This window comes from Macrotis lagotis, chromosome 1 (genome assembly GCF_037893015.1).
Source record: "Macrotis lagotis isolate mMagLag1 chromosome 1, bilby.v1.9.chrom.fasta, whole genome shotgun sequence".
Lineage (NCBI taxonomy): Eukaryota > Metazoa > Chordata > Mammalia > Peramelemorphia > Peramelidae > Macrotis > Macrotis lagotis.
In genome coordinates this window covers 564,224,343-564,239,109 of record NC_133658.1, presented here as the reverse complement: position 1 = coordinate 564,239,109, position 14,767 = coordinate 564,224,343, and the positions used below count along the sequence as shown (strand labels likewise).

At 37.1% G+C, this 14,767-nt stretch overlaps 1 protein-coding gene across 5 annotated transcripts in view; it reads right to left on the bottom strand.

Annotated features, from left to right (window-relative positions):
* The window catches only part of BOC (BOC cell adhesion associated, oncogene regulated), a 101,640-nt gene that overhangs the window by 28,861 nt on the left and 58,012 nt on the right, over nucleotides 1-14,767 (bottom strand). For all 5 annotated transcript variants that reach the window (XM_074214526.1, XM_074214523.1, XM_074214522.1 and 2 more), the window contains one exon: nucleotides 4,693-4,839. In XM_074214526.1, the coding sequence (XP_074070627.1) occupies nucleotides 4,693-4,839 (147 nt within the window). The remainder of the gene's footprint in view (nucleotides 1-4,692; nucleotides 4,840-14,767) is intronic.

The window sequence follows — 14,767 nt, the reverse complement described above, 5'->3', positions numbered from 1 at the left end:
GCATCTCAACATGTGTAGGTCTGTATTTATATGTACACACATGAACACAAATATGTATGCACATGCATCTATAAATACATAATATAGACAGTTATACACATACACATGTATGTGTATATTTATATAATACATATGCACACATGCATATACACACATACCTGTCGTATATATACACACATGTAGATATATGTGCATGCACATGCAAATATATGTAAACATTACATACATATATATGGAAAGAACTCAACAAAGGTTTTTTAAAAGATGTATACACGTATATATGGAAAGAACTTGGGTACAAAGTAAATAAAAGCAACTAGAAATCTTGATAATCTTTTCAAACAACTTTTGTATGGAACAGATCATTTTTCCAATCATAAAGACATCTATCTTGGCTTGATATGGTCTATATCTCTCTGGTTCTCTGAACTGATACTGAGTTAAATAGCAAGAATGGACAGACAAATGCAAATGTGAAACAATCTCTGATCCCAGTAACCTTATAGTCTGAGACTGATCTGTGCTCCCAAGAAACAAACATGGAATTTATAGCTAAAAGAAAGGTTTTGGGGAGTGGTAGGTGAGGAGAGACTTAAGAAATCAGGAAAGGCTTTGTAAAAGAAGTGGCATTTGAATTGAACCTTGAACAAAGTTTGTGGAGTTTCAAGAGGCAGAGATATAATAGGGAGCAAATCCTAAACATAGGGGACAGCCTAAATCCTAAACATAGAGCAGCCAAATCTGCTGCAGGAGGAAATGTTCTTATGTCCCTAAGACCTACATGCTCCTCACTATGCTCTATAGGTGACAACTGGGATTTCTCTTGGAGACTGCTTCAGGTTTTCCTCTATTCTGTAAAATTCTTTAGTCCCATCATGACAGCAAAAAACACTGCATTTGGGGTCAGAAAACCTGGGTTCTGTTTCTTTCTGTGAGATCTTAAACTAATTACTGATACTCTCTAGCTCTCAGTTTGTCTATTTATAAAATGAGTGGGTTTAATTAGATAATCTTTAAGGTTCCTAATAACTCTATAACTTGTTATCTTATAATGATGTATATATGGGGGATGGGAATGAATGTTTGAGAAGGAGAAATGTTATTATTATCATTAGAAAGCTGGTGATTCCCACTAAATTAGCAAAGATGGTTTAAAAACCAGAGAGATAAAGGGGGGCAAGGATGCAGATGTAAACAGATCCACCTAGTCTTGAAAACAACTTGAAATTTTTGGGAGAAAAGTGTTAAAAACCATTCATACCCTATCACCCAGTGATCCAATCACCAGGTACCTAAGTCCCAAGGAGGTTAATATAGGGAAGAAGGAATAAACATTCATATCATACATTATGCTGAACACTTTAGAAAAATTATCTCATTTGGACCTCAACCACAACCCTTTGGGGTAAGTACTAGTGTTGGTACCATTTTACATTTGAGGAAACTAAACAAAGGTTAAGTGATTTGTTCAGCACCATACAATTGCTAAGTGTCTAAAGTCAAATTTGAACTCACATCCAGGCCTAATATTCTCTCTACAACTCCACTTAGCTATCTCTAAGGTTAGTACAGAAAGAACAATCCAATATGTTACAAAAAGTGTTATTCATGGAACCGTTTTTGCTCTTTTTTTGTATCCCCAGTGCTTAGCATAGTTCTGAAACAATCTAAGCATTTAATAAATGCTTATTGATTGATTGATAGTAAAAAAAATGGAAACAAAATGGGTTTGCATCGATTGGGTAATGGCTGAACAAATTGCGGTCTGAACATAATGGAATATTATTGCACCATAAGAAACAATGACTATTAGGGATTATTGGAAATAGGGAGAGTTGCATAAAGTGATACTAATTGAAGAAAGCAGAAAAAAGGGAGTGAGACTTTAAATGACTATGAGTGTATCAATGAGAACACTAAAGGTCAGGGATGATGATGTTTGTCCTTGATTCTCAAAGAAGAGCAGAACATAGGGGCAACTAGGTGGTACAGTGGATAGAGCACCGGCTCTGGAGTCAGGAGTACCTGAATTCAAATTCTGCCTCAGACAATAATTACCTAGTTGTGTAGCCTTGGGCAAGCTACTTAACCCCATTGCCTTGCCAAAAAAACCCACAACAAACCAGAATAGATGACCATACAATTTGGGGCGGCTAGGTGGCCCAGTGGATAGAGCAATGGGACTGGAATCAGGGCCAATTCAAATTTGTCCTCAGACACTTAATTATTACCTAGCTGTGTGGTCTTAGGCAAGCCACTTAACCCCATTTGCCTTGCAAAAACCTTAAAAAAAAGAGCATAACATCAGGAAGGTGATGTCATGCAAGCGCATGAATTGGATTTGAGTGAGGGGGTGCTGTGCCAAGTCACCAGCCATACTTTCTTTTCTAGAGTCATCTGGGTCCAGTGGTCAAAGATGGATCAGGATGACTGGAGACGGTCCTGAATGTGAGGCTATCAGGGTTAAGTGACTTACCCAAGGTCACACAGCTAATAATGGGCAAGTGTCTGAGGTCACATTTGAACTCAGGTCACCCTGACTCCAGGGGCTAATGAATTATAAACAATCTTTAGACTCAGAGAACTGATAAGGAAACACATCTTCTTAGTAAAGAAGGGGTGCTATGGATATGGGTCTTGATGTATGTTATGAGAAATTGATATTCTGTCAGGTTTTCATTTCAGTGCTTTTCTTCATTACAAGGCAGGCTTTTGTGCAGTGTGCATGTGTGTGTGTGTGTGTGTGTGTGTGTGTATGTACTGGGGGATGCTTTACATTATTTTATACAAGTTTTTTTCCTTTTTTTCTTTTATACAAGTCTTTCCACATTTCTATGAGTCCCTCATATTTGTTGCTCCTTATGGTGCAATGATATTCTATTATATTCACATATCACAATTTATTCAGCTGTTACTCAACTATTACACACTCATTTTGTTGCCCTTGTTTTTTTACTATCAATCAACAAGAACAATGATATAAAAACCAAAGGAAACAATAAAGCTCTTAAATAAAATAAAGGGAATGATCATGAAATTACAGTAGCTGTGAGGAAACAAAAATTACTTTAGAAAAAAAAAACTTTTCATAGTGTGGGGAAAGAGTCCATATTTGTTTGGCACCAGAGAACCTGGGTTTGAATACTGGCTCTGCTTTTTACTACTGAGACAAGTCCCTTCAGGTCTCCTTTATCTCTTAAAATAAAACAGGGGAGAAAGAGTTCAACAGCTCTGTGCCCTACAATCCTATAAAGAGGTTGGATTCACTTTTAGACAACAGCCTCTAAATCATAAGAGGGAGCTGGATTTGGGAGGGAGGCAGCACATTCTGAGAAGTAGCAGATATTTTCTTGGTTGAAGGCTCTGAGATGAATGGAGAAAATCCATTTTAAAAAAAAGAATCTAAATCCATTACTATGAGGCCTGTGGAGGATCAAATAACAATAGTGTAGAGATATTACTTAGGATCCCCAAATAGTGAGATAATCTTTGGAAAAAGGTTAAAAAAATAGCCAAATATGAATTCTCTAGGTCAATTTAGTTTTCAATTCAGTTAAATTTAATTCAACAAATACCTATTAAGCACTGACTGTATGCTAGGTAGTGAGATTAACATCCAAAAACAACGAATAGTCCCTACTAATGAGGGATACAACATGGAAGCAGCTAAGTAAACAAGAGGCAGTCTGAAGAGGGAGAAGGCACTAAAGAGGTTAAGAACTAGAGGTCAAGGAAGTGCTATGTGAGCTGGGCACCAAAGGTAAGACCAAGATTCTAAGAGAGTGCCTTGAAGAGAGAATGTACTTGAAATGTAAGATGATAATAACAGAAAGGTACTGTTTGGTTAAAATGCAGCATGCATGAGGGAGAGTAAGTCTAGAAAGGAAAGGTAGAATCAGTATTGGAGCTTGTCTTTTATCCTTAGGACAGCAGGGAGCCAGTAAAGTGTCTTGAGCATAAGACTAACTTGATTAGAACCTAGTTTTTAGGAAGATATTTGTGTGGAACATGAACTGGAAATGAGAGAGATAGGAAGTGATGATTTAAATAAATTCCAACAGCATAATCCTTGGGTCAATGAAATTCACTCAAGGATTGAGTGAGGAGGGGATCATTCCAATGTTTTAGGGGCTTGGGGAAGTAGCAGAAAATCAGTCCTGAGATCAGGGCTTTATTTAGGGAATGTGAACCCTAAAAACTACAAAGCTTAAAAATATAGGTTGGACATGAAGTTTTATTCTCTAGGATTTACCACCTGAACCTTAAGGTGGAGGCTATTTCAAAAAAGAAAAGACCACATGGGTCTGGGGAAGAAGTTGATCTTTTAAGCAAAAACAGAGAATAGGGAAAAGTATTAACCTACTTTGTGACCCAACCATGAAAGTTGCCCAAAACCGCTCCTCAAAGACTTGTACAATACTATTGGGTCTCTTGTCTCTTCCTTGGCAGGAGAGTCTCTCAGCATTCTGTTCATTTTTCTTCTAAGTTTGTTATTAACATAAGGAGAGATACCTTGGAGTCTTAAATACTTACTAGTTTGGCAATGTGATCAATATAAAGGCTGAGCACTCTCTAAAGAAAATATTATTTTATTAAGATTATAATTTTGAGAAATTATTATGATGTGACATTAAAGCGGCAAGACCACTTAGGCCAGTGGTTTGCAGCCCTGCTATTCCCACTACTACTTGCCTCTTGATGCTTCCAACCATTCTTGCTTGACACTGTAGCGAACCTGGGCTTTTGGGTGACTTTCTGGAAGGTCACAGGCAATGACAGCTGTATTGCCCTCATCCACTTCAATAATATGCTGACCATCAAACTTGAAGTCCTGGAGATCTATGAAAAGAAGGGGAAATGTTTGGTTGGGTTGTTAAGAACTAAAAACAATAGAGAAACTTTTTAAAAAGTCCAAATTATTGATTCTTGACTTTTTTTCTGGTAGATTTTTATAATCAGGTCATATCACACTTAGGGCATATGGCAGGAAGTCTGGGTTTGGGGGTTTGAAAATGTCATCATTTATTAGCTATGAAAGTTCACAGGGTTATATGCACTGACCCTTACCATCTGAGGGAAACTCCCCTAGGTACAGTTAAACTTAGTTGATGGGGAGGGCAGTGAGGCTATGAAGGGGTAAATCAGGAGACTGACACCTCCACTAGATATCTGCCTTTTTCATTATATAGATCAGAAAGGAAGGCTTTTTTCTAAACTCCTACCCCAAACAACCTTTCTAATCATGTTAGAAATGATCTATTTCCCAAAGCACTCATTGCCATGTGGATTAGATAAATCCATAAGGTTTAAATAAAAAACAAAATAAAAAGTAGAATTCAGTTCCCTTCTTCAGACTGGTCTGGAATACATTTCCTTGGCTCTTTTCCCAGGCCCCAATATAGAGTTATGAGACCTGAGATTGTGCTCATTACAACCAGTGTAGTAGTTGAGTTATTATTATAATTGTGATACCAATGATGTTATAACAGCTCATATTTATATTGGACTTTATGCTTTATAAAACCTGTCACATATATTATCTCATTTGATCTTTGTAAAAATTCTAGGAGATAAGCATGGGAAATAGTGTGATCTTTTTATATATGAGAAAATTGAGGTTCAAGAGCTCAATATTAAATTGCTCTCCCTATCTCTTCTTCCAAGATCACATTGTTAATAATCTTTCTGGCATTGAATTTCTAGATACAATATGTTTCCCATTGTATTAGGGTTACAAAAATGTTTTCAAAATTTTGACACATATGAATAGATCTGCATGCATGAGCCACCCCCAGCAGAGATGGAAAAAATGCAGAGGATCTCAAGGCATTGAGGGGAGAAGGGCAAGAAGAGAAGAGCCTGGAAGTGTTAACTTGGCTAGTATATATTACTCTTGCTTTTAGTCAAATGAAAGTAACACATGAAGATGTTGAAGTCTATGAATACCTGTCTGACTCTCCTCTCTAGACTGGATAAAGGACAGTTAGGTTTATGAGCATGCTCTGAGCAATACTATGTAAACATCTCTGAAAAGACTATGAAGGGTGATAGAGCACCAGCCCTTGAGATAGGAGGACCTGAGTTCAAATCTGCCCTCAAACACTTAATAATTACCTAGCTGTTTGAGCTTGGGCAAGTCACTTAACTCCACTGCCTTGCAAAAATTTAAAAAAAGAGAAACTTTGAAGAAGTCAGGAGGAATAAGAGAAAATCCTCAAACAAAATTAACAGAATATAAATCTTCAGGTAAATCACCTTTAAAAGATGAGGTTAATGTTTAAAGAGACATCTATCCTTTCCAGAAGGAATCCCATGTGATATATCTGTTATTTTACACACACACACACACACACACACACACACACACACACACACAAACACATACAGAATTGTTTTCTCATTTGTCAAAATAATAGAAACTAACTCACAGAGTTCTTGAGGATCAAATGAGATAACATCAAGTACTTTGAAGACCTTCAAAGTTTTCAGTCTCTTTCTTCCTCTTTTCCCTCTTTACCTCCTCTCTCCCTTTTTTCCTAGCAAAGATTTGGATTATTGAGAATATTGTTGTTGCTGTTTTCTTCATACTGGAAATATCCTACCCAAGTGCTGTCAACACATTCTGCTTATTTCATGAGAAGTGATCTTATTTTGAAATGACTACAGGATACTGCCCACTTTCATTGTTCTTCCCCTCTTATCCCTAGAGAAGAAATAGGCAGGTCTCAAAGTCAAATCTCTCATTGAAGACTTCATTTGGCATTTTCTTGGCAACGATACTGAGGGGTTTGTCATTTCTTTCTTCAGCTTATTTTACAGATGAGGAAACTGAGGTAAACAGGGGTAAGTCCCTTGCCTAGGGTCACACAACTAATAAGTGTCTGAAGTCAGATTTGAATTCAGGAAGATGTCTCCCTGACTCCAGGTCCAGCACACTAACCACTGCCTCACCTAGATGCCCAAAGTCCAGAGAATAAAGAACAAATTCAAAAACCACCTGCACTATACCAAAACAATGAGATCAGGACACTAGAATTTTTCAGGAGGTTTTTCTACCAGTGGAAATGTCATAATCTTAAGACTATCATCCTTTCTAGTTAGAATAGAAAAGCATTTGAGTTTCTGAACAACATTCACTGCCCCTTTCATTTGAGCACACTGTACAGTGAGAAGCATGACTCTATGACCTCAAAAGTCCCCATAGCTAATGTGGTAGATAATAAATGTTTAATGATTGAATTGTACTGCCTTGTCCAAGTTTGGTTAATGTAACTGCTTTTATCCAAGTTTTACTCTAGTATCTCACTGTGACATTACTGTGACTCAGTGATGAGCACATTCTAATAGTTTAACAAATTCTTTTGGTTTGATTATCAAATTATACTGCATGTCATAATAATAAAATTGGTATTTGTATAGTGCTTTAAGATTTGCTAAGAACTTTACAAATTCTATCTTGTTTTATTCTCAAAATAATCCTGGAAGGTAGGTATTATAATAATAATAATAATAATAATAATAATTATTATTATTATTATCTTCACTTCACAAAGAGAAAACTGAGGCAAATAGAAGTTATAACTGACTTGCCCAGCATCATAGAGCTAGTTTTGTTGAAGGTGAGATTTAAACTCAGGTATTTCTGACTCTGGGTCTAGTTTTTTTATCCTCTGGACCACTGAGCTGCTTAATAAATGTTGAGTGAAACTTGAGTTTTCATCACCCTGCAACCCTCAGTGATTCATGCTAATGGTGTCAATGTTCAATCTTGTAGTAGTTTCTCTTAGGTAGAAATGTGATAATTCTCAGTTTTGCTGTCCTTAACTTTTTTATTTATTTTTGTCTTGTCTTCTCTAAGAGATGGCAAGCTTCTAAAAGATATAGTTCATTACAGTTGGTATAGAGCTAAGTATGCCACCTGTTCTCAGTACATATTTATTTGCTCAAGGAATCTATCAATGATGCTTGAGAGCTTTTTACTCTAGAAAAATGAGAGGGCCCTGTTTAGAGATGAGGATGACCTGAATAATGGAAAATGAAAACAGGGCCCTTGTTCATAGTATTCTAGTGAAATATCTGGAACTTTGCTTTTTTTTCAAAGCAAATGCATTTTTTTTTTAAAAAAAAGCAAAGGTACTAATCCTCTTTCAGGATGGTGCAAATGGTACATACCAAGTTGGGAGGTTCCAAATAAAGCAAGTTTTGAATTATTGAAGGCTTACGGGCATCTGAAACATTCTTTAATGACTGAGAACTGTCTTTCATGGTCTGATAAATCCAAAACAACTTTACTGGGATTGTATTTTTTTTTCCTTCTGAATTGTTCCAAAAAAAATTTGCTTGGAGCAAAAATAAACCAGAGATGCACAACTGAAATGAGTTTGGCACCAGTGTGATCTCCACCTTAACAACAATGTGGTACTTACTCACACAATGTAATTGAAGGCTTTAACTGAGGCAGGAAGAACCAACTGGCCATGCAAATTGGGGTGCAGGGGATCATTCAAGAGATCATGCAACTTGGGCTTCAAAATAGAAAATACCAACCATCTCCTTCTACAATACACCTCCACTTTTTATGCATTATTCAGTATCACATAGAATTTTATTTAGTTGGGGAAGTACTAAGTTTGCCTTACAAATGAAAAAAAAGAAAGAAAAATGACCCTGTATGTTCTGGTGCCAAAATGTTTCCAACAGTTAGTGCAGATGGGGCAGACGGATACTATAACTTGGTTTTCAACTACCCACATGTGCCACTTGGCAGGCAAGCCTTCCAAGCTTAAAAAAACAAAAACAAAAACAAGTCACCAACACAATAGTCACTTCACCAGAAAAAAAAAGTTCTAATTTGGCTGCCTAAGTTAAACTTCAAAGTTTCTCTAAATGATGAAAGGCAGAGTAATCAAGTGTGTGCCCTCCCCCTATTTTCTAGTGTTACAGGGAGAAAAGGCAAATGGAAGGGAGGCAGTGAAATGCCCCAGAATATATGACTGTGTCTAATCAGCCATAGGGCAGATGTAAACGAAGAAAGAAGATGAGGTTGGCAGCATATTAAGAAAACCAGGCTCTAGCCCCAAAGCCTTTTGTCTAATATGCTGTTTGACCACTGCAGCCTCTGTCTTCATTAAGGCTCCCATCCTGGGGAGTAACGACCAACCCTCAAAAGCAAGAAGAAAGATGGCAGGCTGCTGCTGCAGAATGATGGATCAGATCTTCATGGTGAAATCATCTGACCTGTCACTTGCCTCGAGCTGCATGCTGGTACATTTGAAAAATCCATTAGAAGAATGTTTTTACAGCATTAATTTCTTTCCATTCCTCTCCACCTCTGCCCTTTGCATCCTCCCTTTGTGCGTTCTTCCAATTCCATTTATTAATTGGTCCACATTAATCAAATGGTTACAGTCATCTTATACTGGTTTTTCAATTCTTAACACTGGACATGTATCATAGCAGTCTTTTGGGGACTGCTCTCTTTCTTTGTTGTGTTTATTTAATATTTATCAGTAACACACAGTACACCAGGCATCATATTTGGCATAGTTCCTACCCTCTAGGAGTTTACATTTCAAGATGACATGACACATGTATCAATGTACAATTATAGTTGAACCCCCAGTTTCACAGGATGAAGTTATACTGATTCACGTGGTCTTGCTTTCAACAGCATGATGAATGTTTCAATTTACATGGTACCCTGGTTCACATTTGTATAGTATGCTAGGCACAGGAAAGCCATGGAGGGGTGGCAAATAGAGTGGGATGATTGTCAGTGCCATGTGAGCAGCTGCCACCATCAAACTATAGGCAAAACTACAGAGTATATGAAGTCTTGTCTTTGACAATATGACTGAGTAGCCAGAGCGTTACACTTGGAAACTGAAAGAACTGAGTTCAAATCCTGTCTTTGGCAATTACTTAATTTCTTTTATGCTTCAATTTCCCTGTCTGTGAAATGATCTGTAAGATCCATTTCAATTCTAAATTAGGATTAAACATTTAAATAATTTTATTAAGTTTGTGGCAACACATGCTATTTAAATATTCTTTTTTTTTTAATAAAATGCTGTTATCAAGTCAAGAAGCACTAATTAAACAACTACTATGTTCTAGATACTATGCTAAATGATGGAAATACAAAGAAGAACTAAAAATAAAAGTCTTTTTTCTTTTTTTCTTCCTTCATTAAAGGAAGTCCAATAATGAAGATGAAATGCAAATGACTAGGTAAAAATAAGACATATGCATCATGAATTAGATCTAATAAACTAAGCCTTAGGTTCAAATTCTACAGTTTTCATTACGTTGAATAGTAATTACTCAGTTCATTAACCATCTCATTTTCATACTGCCATGTTTTCTTTTTCTCTCCATTACTTACATGTAATGGTAGGTTATTTGTTTGTTTGTTTTTTGGGTGAGGGGAGACATCTCAACACTGAAGAAATGATGTGGCATAGTGGATAGAGTGTTGGGCTTGCAGTTGAGAAGATCAGGTGTCTCTGATATCTACCTCTGATACTAGGTATGCTCGAAATCAGTCTCTTAACCTTCATGGATTTCAGCTAATTCCAAAGGACTTATCTACTAAGTTCCCTTCACTGCTCAATATTTGACAAAGATAGCAACCTTACTTTTAAAGTTTAAATTAATTTTTACTTCCTCTGTCTTTACCCTTTCCTCTCCTCGAATTAAGTCAAAGTTCATTTCTAAGCAAGCAACAAACTAGTCCCCCAAATTAACCAATACCATCATCTGAAAAGCAAGTGGAAGTGACCCTGATTCATGATTGGCTCTGGCTTCCTATCCTCCCATCCTTCGCTAAAACTCTAATCTTCCCATGACCACCTTTCCTTCCCACTACTCCTTGCTCTCACATCTCACCTGGTGGGCTTACACTTCTGGTAAGGTAAGGACTAGATCCATCAAGCTGTGGTGTCCCCACAAAGGGTTTGTTTGGCAATGCAGCCTGGACTGGGAGGCAGTAACGTTGCCCTTGGCACGTTTCTTTATTGACTGATAGTTCTATAATTCTACCAACACAGGTTTCAGGCATCAACATGTCAATTCAGGGGCTTGCCAGGTTATGAACCATGAGAAGGCTTCCCATGGAGGTTTCCAAACATTGTTCTCATTTTCCTCCCAGGCCTTTGCAATCCCTTTTTGCAGAATACTAATCATACTGAAATAGCCAATTGTAAGGCAGATTGTAATGGGAGATTAACAGGACTGGGATGCAGAGACCAAAATAGACCCATCCATCTCTGATTTTCTATGTTATCGTTCATTCTATACAAATATTTCACAAATTCTTCAAGCCTCAGTTTCCTGATCAATAAACAAAGTATTGCAACACTAGTTTCTTTCTTTTTTTTTTTTTGCAAGGCAATGGGGTTAAATGACTTGCCCAAGGCCACACTGCTAGGTAATTATTAAGTGTCTGAGGCCAGAATTGAACTCAGGTATTCCTGATTCCAGGGCCAGTGCTCTATCCACTGTGGCACCTAGCCGGCCCCTGCAACACTAGTTTCAACATGGCATAGTGAATAGGTCATTGGATGAGTTGATAAGAACACCTGGGGTAAAATCTCACCAAGGACAGCTATGTGACCCCTCTGTGCCTCAGTTTCTCTCGATATAAAAACCAAGGATTGGACCCAATAACCTTTCAGTTCAAAAGCTATGATCCCATGAATAATGATGACCAAATCAGAATACTATTATGAAAGGATTGTGCTAGATGAACACATAGTTATAGTCACTCAAGGCTGAAGCTGAGAAGCTACAGTATCTCCTAAAGTGAAAATAAAGTCAGTTAGGTAATATCTTCTTTGGGGGTGGGGGTGGGATTAAAATAGTATTTCAGAAAGCTCATTTCTTAGGTTTTGTTTTGGTTGTTTGTCTTTCATTCTTGAAGACCATGACATCAGGGGACACAACAAGCATATGAATTGGATTTGAGTGAGGTGGGGCTGGGCTAGCTTTCTCCTTCAGAGCCATCAGAGTCCAGTGACCAGATATGAATCAGGAGATAGTCCAGGATGTGAGGCAGTCAGGGTTACATGACTTGCCCAAGGTCATACAGCTAGTGAGTGTCAAGTGCCTGAGGTTGGATTCAAACTCCTGTCTTCCTGATTTCAGGTCGGTGTTTTATCTACTACACCACCTAGATGCCCTGAATTTGAATTTAGGAAGATCCGTGTTCAAATCCTTCCTAAGACATCCAGTTGTGTGATCCTGGGCAGGTCATTTAACTGTTCCATGTCTTAGTTTTCCCATCTGTACAATGAAAAGCTGAACTCAACATGACCTCTAAGGTCCCTTCCAGCTCTAACTCTATGATTCTATGAAGATCTTTTATCACTATTTGTAGCCAAGCAACAGAAAACAAATAATCAATGGAGCAGAGCCCAAACAGATTCATATATCAAGAAGTAATTATTCCACAATGTATGGAAACTCTCTCTACTTATAGTCTAAAATTTAGTACAAGTTTTAGAAAGTTTCACAAAGCTCAGAGATTTTAAGTAACATTTCCAAGATCACAAATTATCAACTTTAAGATATGAAATTTGAACTCAGATTTTGCCAGATTGTCTCTTTAAATAGGATTCCAAAAGCCCCCCCCCCCCACCCAAATCACTATTTGGCAAAGCCAAGATGGTGGCATGTGGACATCATCACCATGTCAGGACAGAGTGATCAGCAGAGATCCTCAGAAAGCAGGGATTCACAGCATGTTTCTTGGATCAACCAAATATAATATAATATAATATAATATAATATAATATAATATAATATAATATAATATAATATAGTGCTTTGCCTCCTGTGGCTTCAGAAAGTTATACTCTTATGAGTTTTCTAAATAGCTCTGAAGCTACTAATGTTAATCTGAAATTAATCAGAAATATGACATGATATAGAGCAAATGTTCTGATTAAGGTAAGGCTTTCTTGCTAACTTGCTTGTTTTCTCAAATTAGGAAAGAAAATTCTTGTCAATCTGACCTAAACCTTCCTAGATATGGAACATACCCTCTGCCCTCTGTGAGACTCATCTTGAGAACTCTATATGGTAAAATAGATCCTGTGTGACCTTAGATAAGCTACTCAATCTCTGTCTGCTTCATTTTCCTCATCTATAAAATGGGGAAATAGATCCCATGTGGTCTTTGATAAACTACTCAATCTCTGTCTGCTTCATTTCCCTCATCAATAAAATAAGGAAATAGATCCTGTGTGACCTTAGATAAGCTACTCAATTTCTGTCTGCCTCATTTTCCTTATCTATAAAATGAGGATAATAAACAACACTTTTGACCTAGGGTTGCTGTGAAAATAAAATAATTGAAAAAGCATTTTGCAAATTTCAAAGCAAATATAAATGCTATCTATTATATTATCCTGTACTTGGGTCTGAACAGTGAAGAAAACTGGGGGTGAAGGAGAAAAGAGAAGACAAATGTAAAGAATTGAGAGATCAAGAAAAAAAGAGAAGGAAAAGGGAAGGTTTTAAAAAAGTCATAAAATGATTTGCAGAGAGCTGACTTGATATTTCAGGAATTTCTTGGCTTTCTTAAAGTAAAAATAATTTTTAAAAGGCATAATAGAGAATTAGAGATGCAATTAATCTTTTAAGACAAGTCAAGGATGAGAGCCATGTTTCTACTGGGTATTGAAGCCAAATGAAAATTAACTCTTACAGTAGAAGATGTTTGCAGGACATCTTGTTCATCTGACTCTGAGTATTGCTATGAAGTAGGGTTGGTCAGCAGGATGGAGAGTTTCTTTTGGATTTGATCAAGGAATGAAATGACTGGAAAAAATATACTAAAGAGAAAAAAAAAGATGAAAAAAATGTTTTTCTTGCCTGAAACCCACATAATGCATGTTTCTCTGATCAACCAAATATAAGCTATAAACTTAACAGTGGGAAAATGAATGTGTATCCTGGTGGTCTGGATTAATCATGGCCCAAACTGGATCCTGGTGTGGCCTTAAGCAATGCTGGCAGGGATTGTGCATAAAGAGAAAGAGAAAAAAAATAGAAAATGGCGAATCCTGAGACATTCCTATAGGCACACAAGGAGCCGAGGAGAGACAAATACTCCAGCCAAGTAATCTGTGTGGGGAGTGGAAGAGGAGTATTATGCAAAGAATACAAGAACTGTTGTACTGGGTTAGATCAATGACCAGCAACAATAGTTAGCATTTATCTAGCATTTGAAGGTTTGCATAATGCTTTATGTAGTTCAGTCCTTACAAATACCCTCTGAAATAGGTGCTATAAATATCTCCATTTTGCAGATGAGATGATGAAACTAAGCCTAAGAGAGATAAAGTGACTTGCCAGGGACACAAAGTATATGATGGAAAACTTGTCATATGTGTCAGTCCTCTAATTCACCACATCACTGAGTTGCCTAGGAATACCCACACAATATGTCTTCACCTACTGGGACCAAGGCTATAAAAGTCCTTTTAAAATTTGTCATCAATTTATACGTTTCAAGATAGGTGATTTGATTCCAAAGTGAATAAGTCTGTATTTACTCTCTCTATACCTTTCAAGTTTTTCTAAGCTTTTATGATATCTTTTCTCAGTCTTTATCTTCTCACATTGCAGTATCTTTCTCTTTTATTTAATTGGAAATTGTCTTGGTTTTAAGCCTTTCTCCTGTAAAAGAGTCCTCCATTAATCTGATCATTTTTGCAGTCCTTTACCCATCTCCTGTCACCTTCTTTTCTAGTATTCAAGTTTA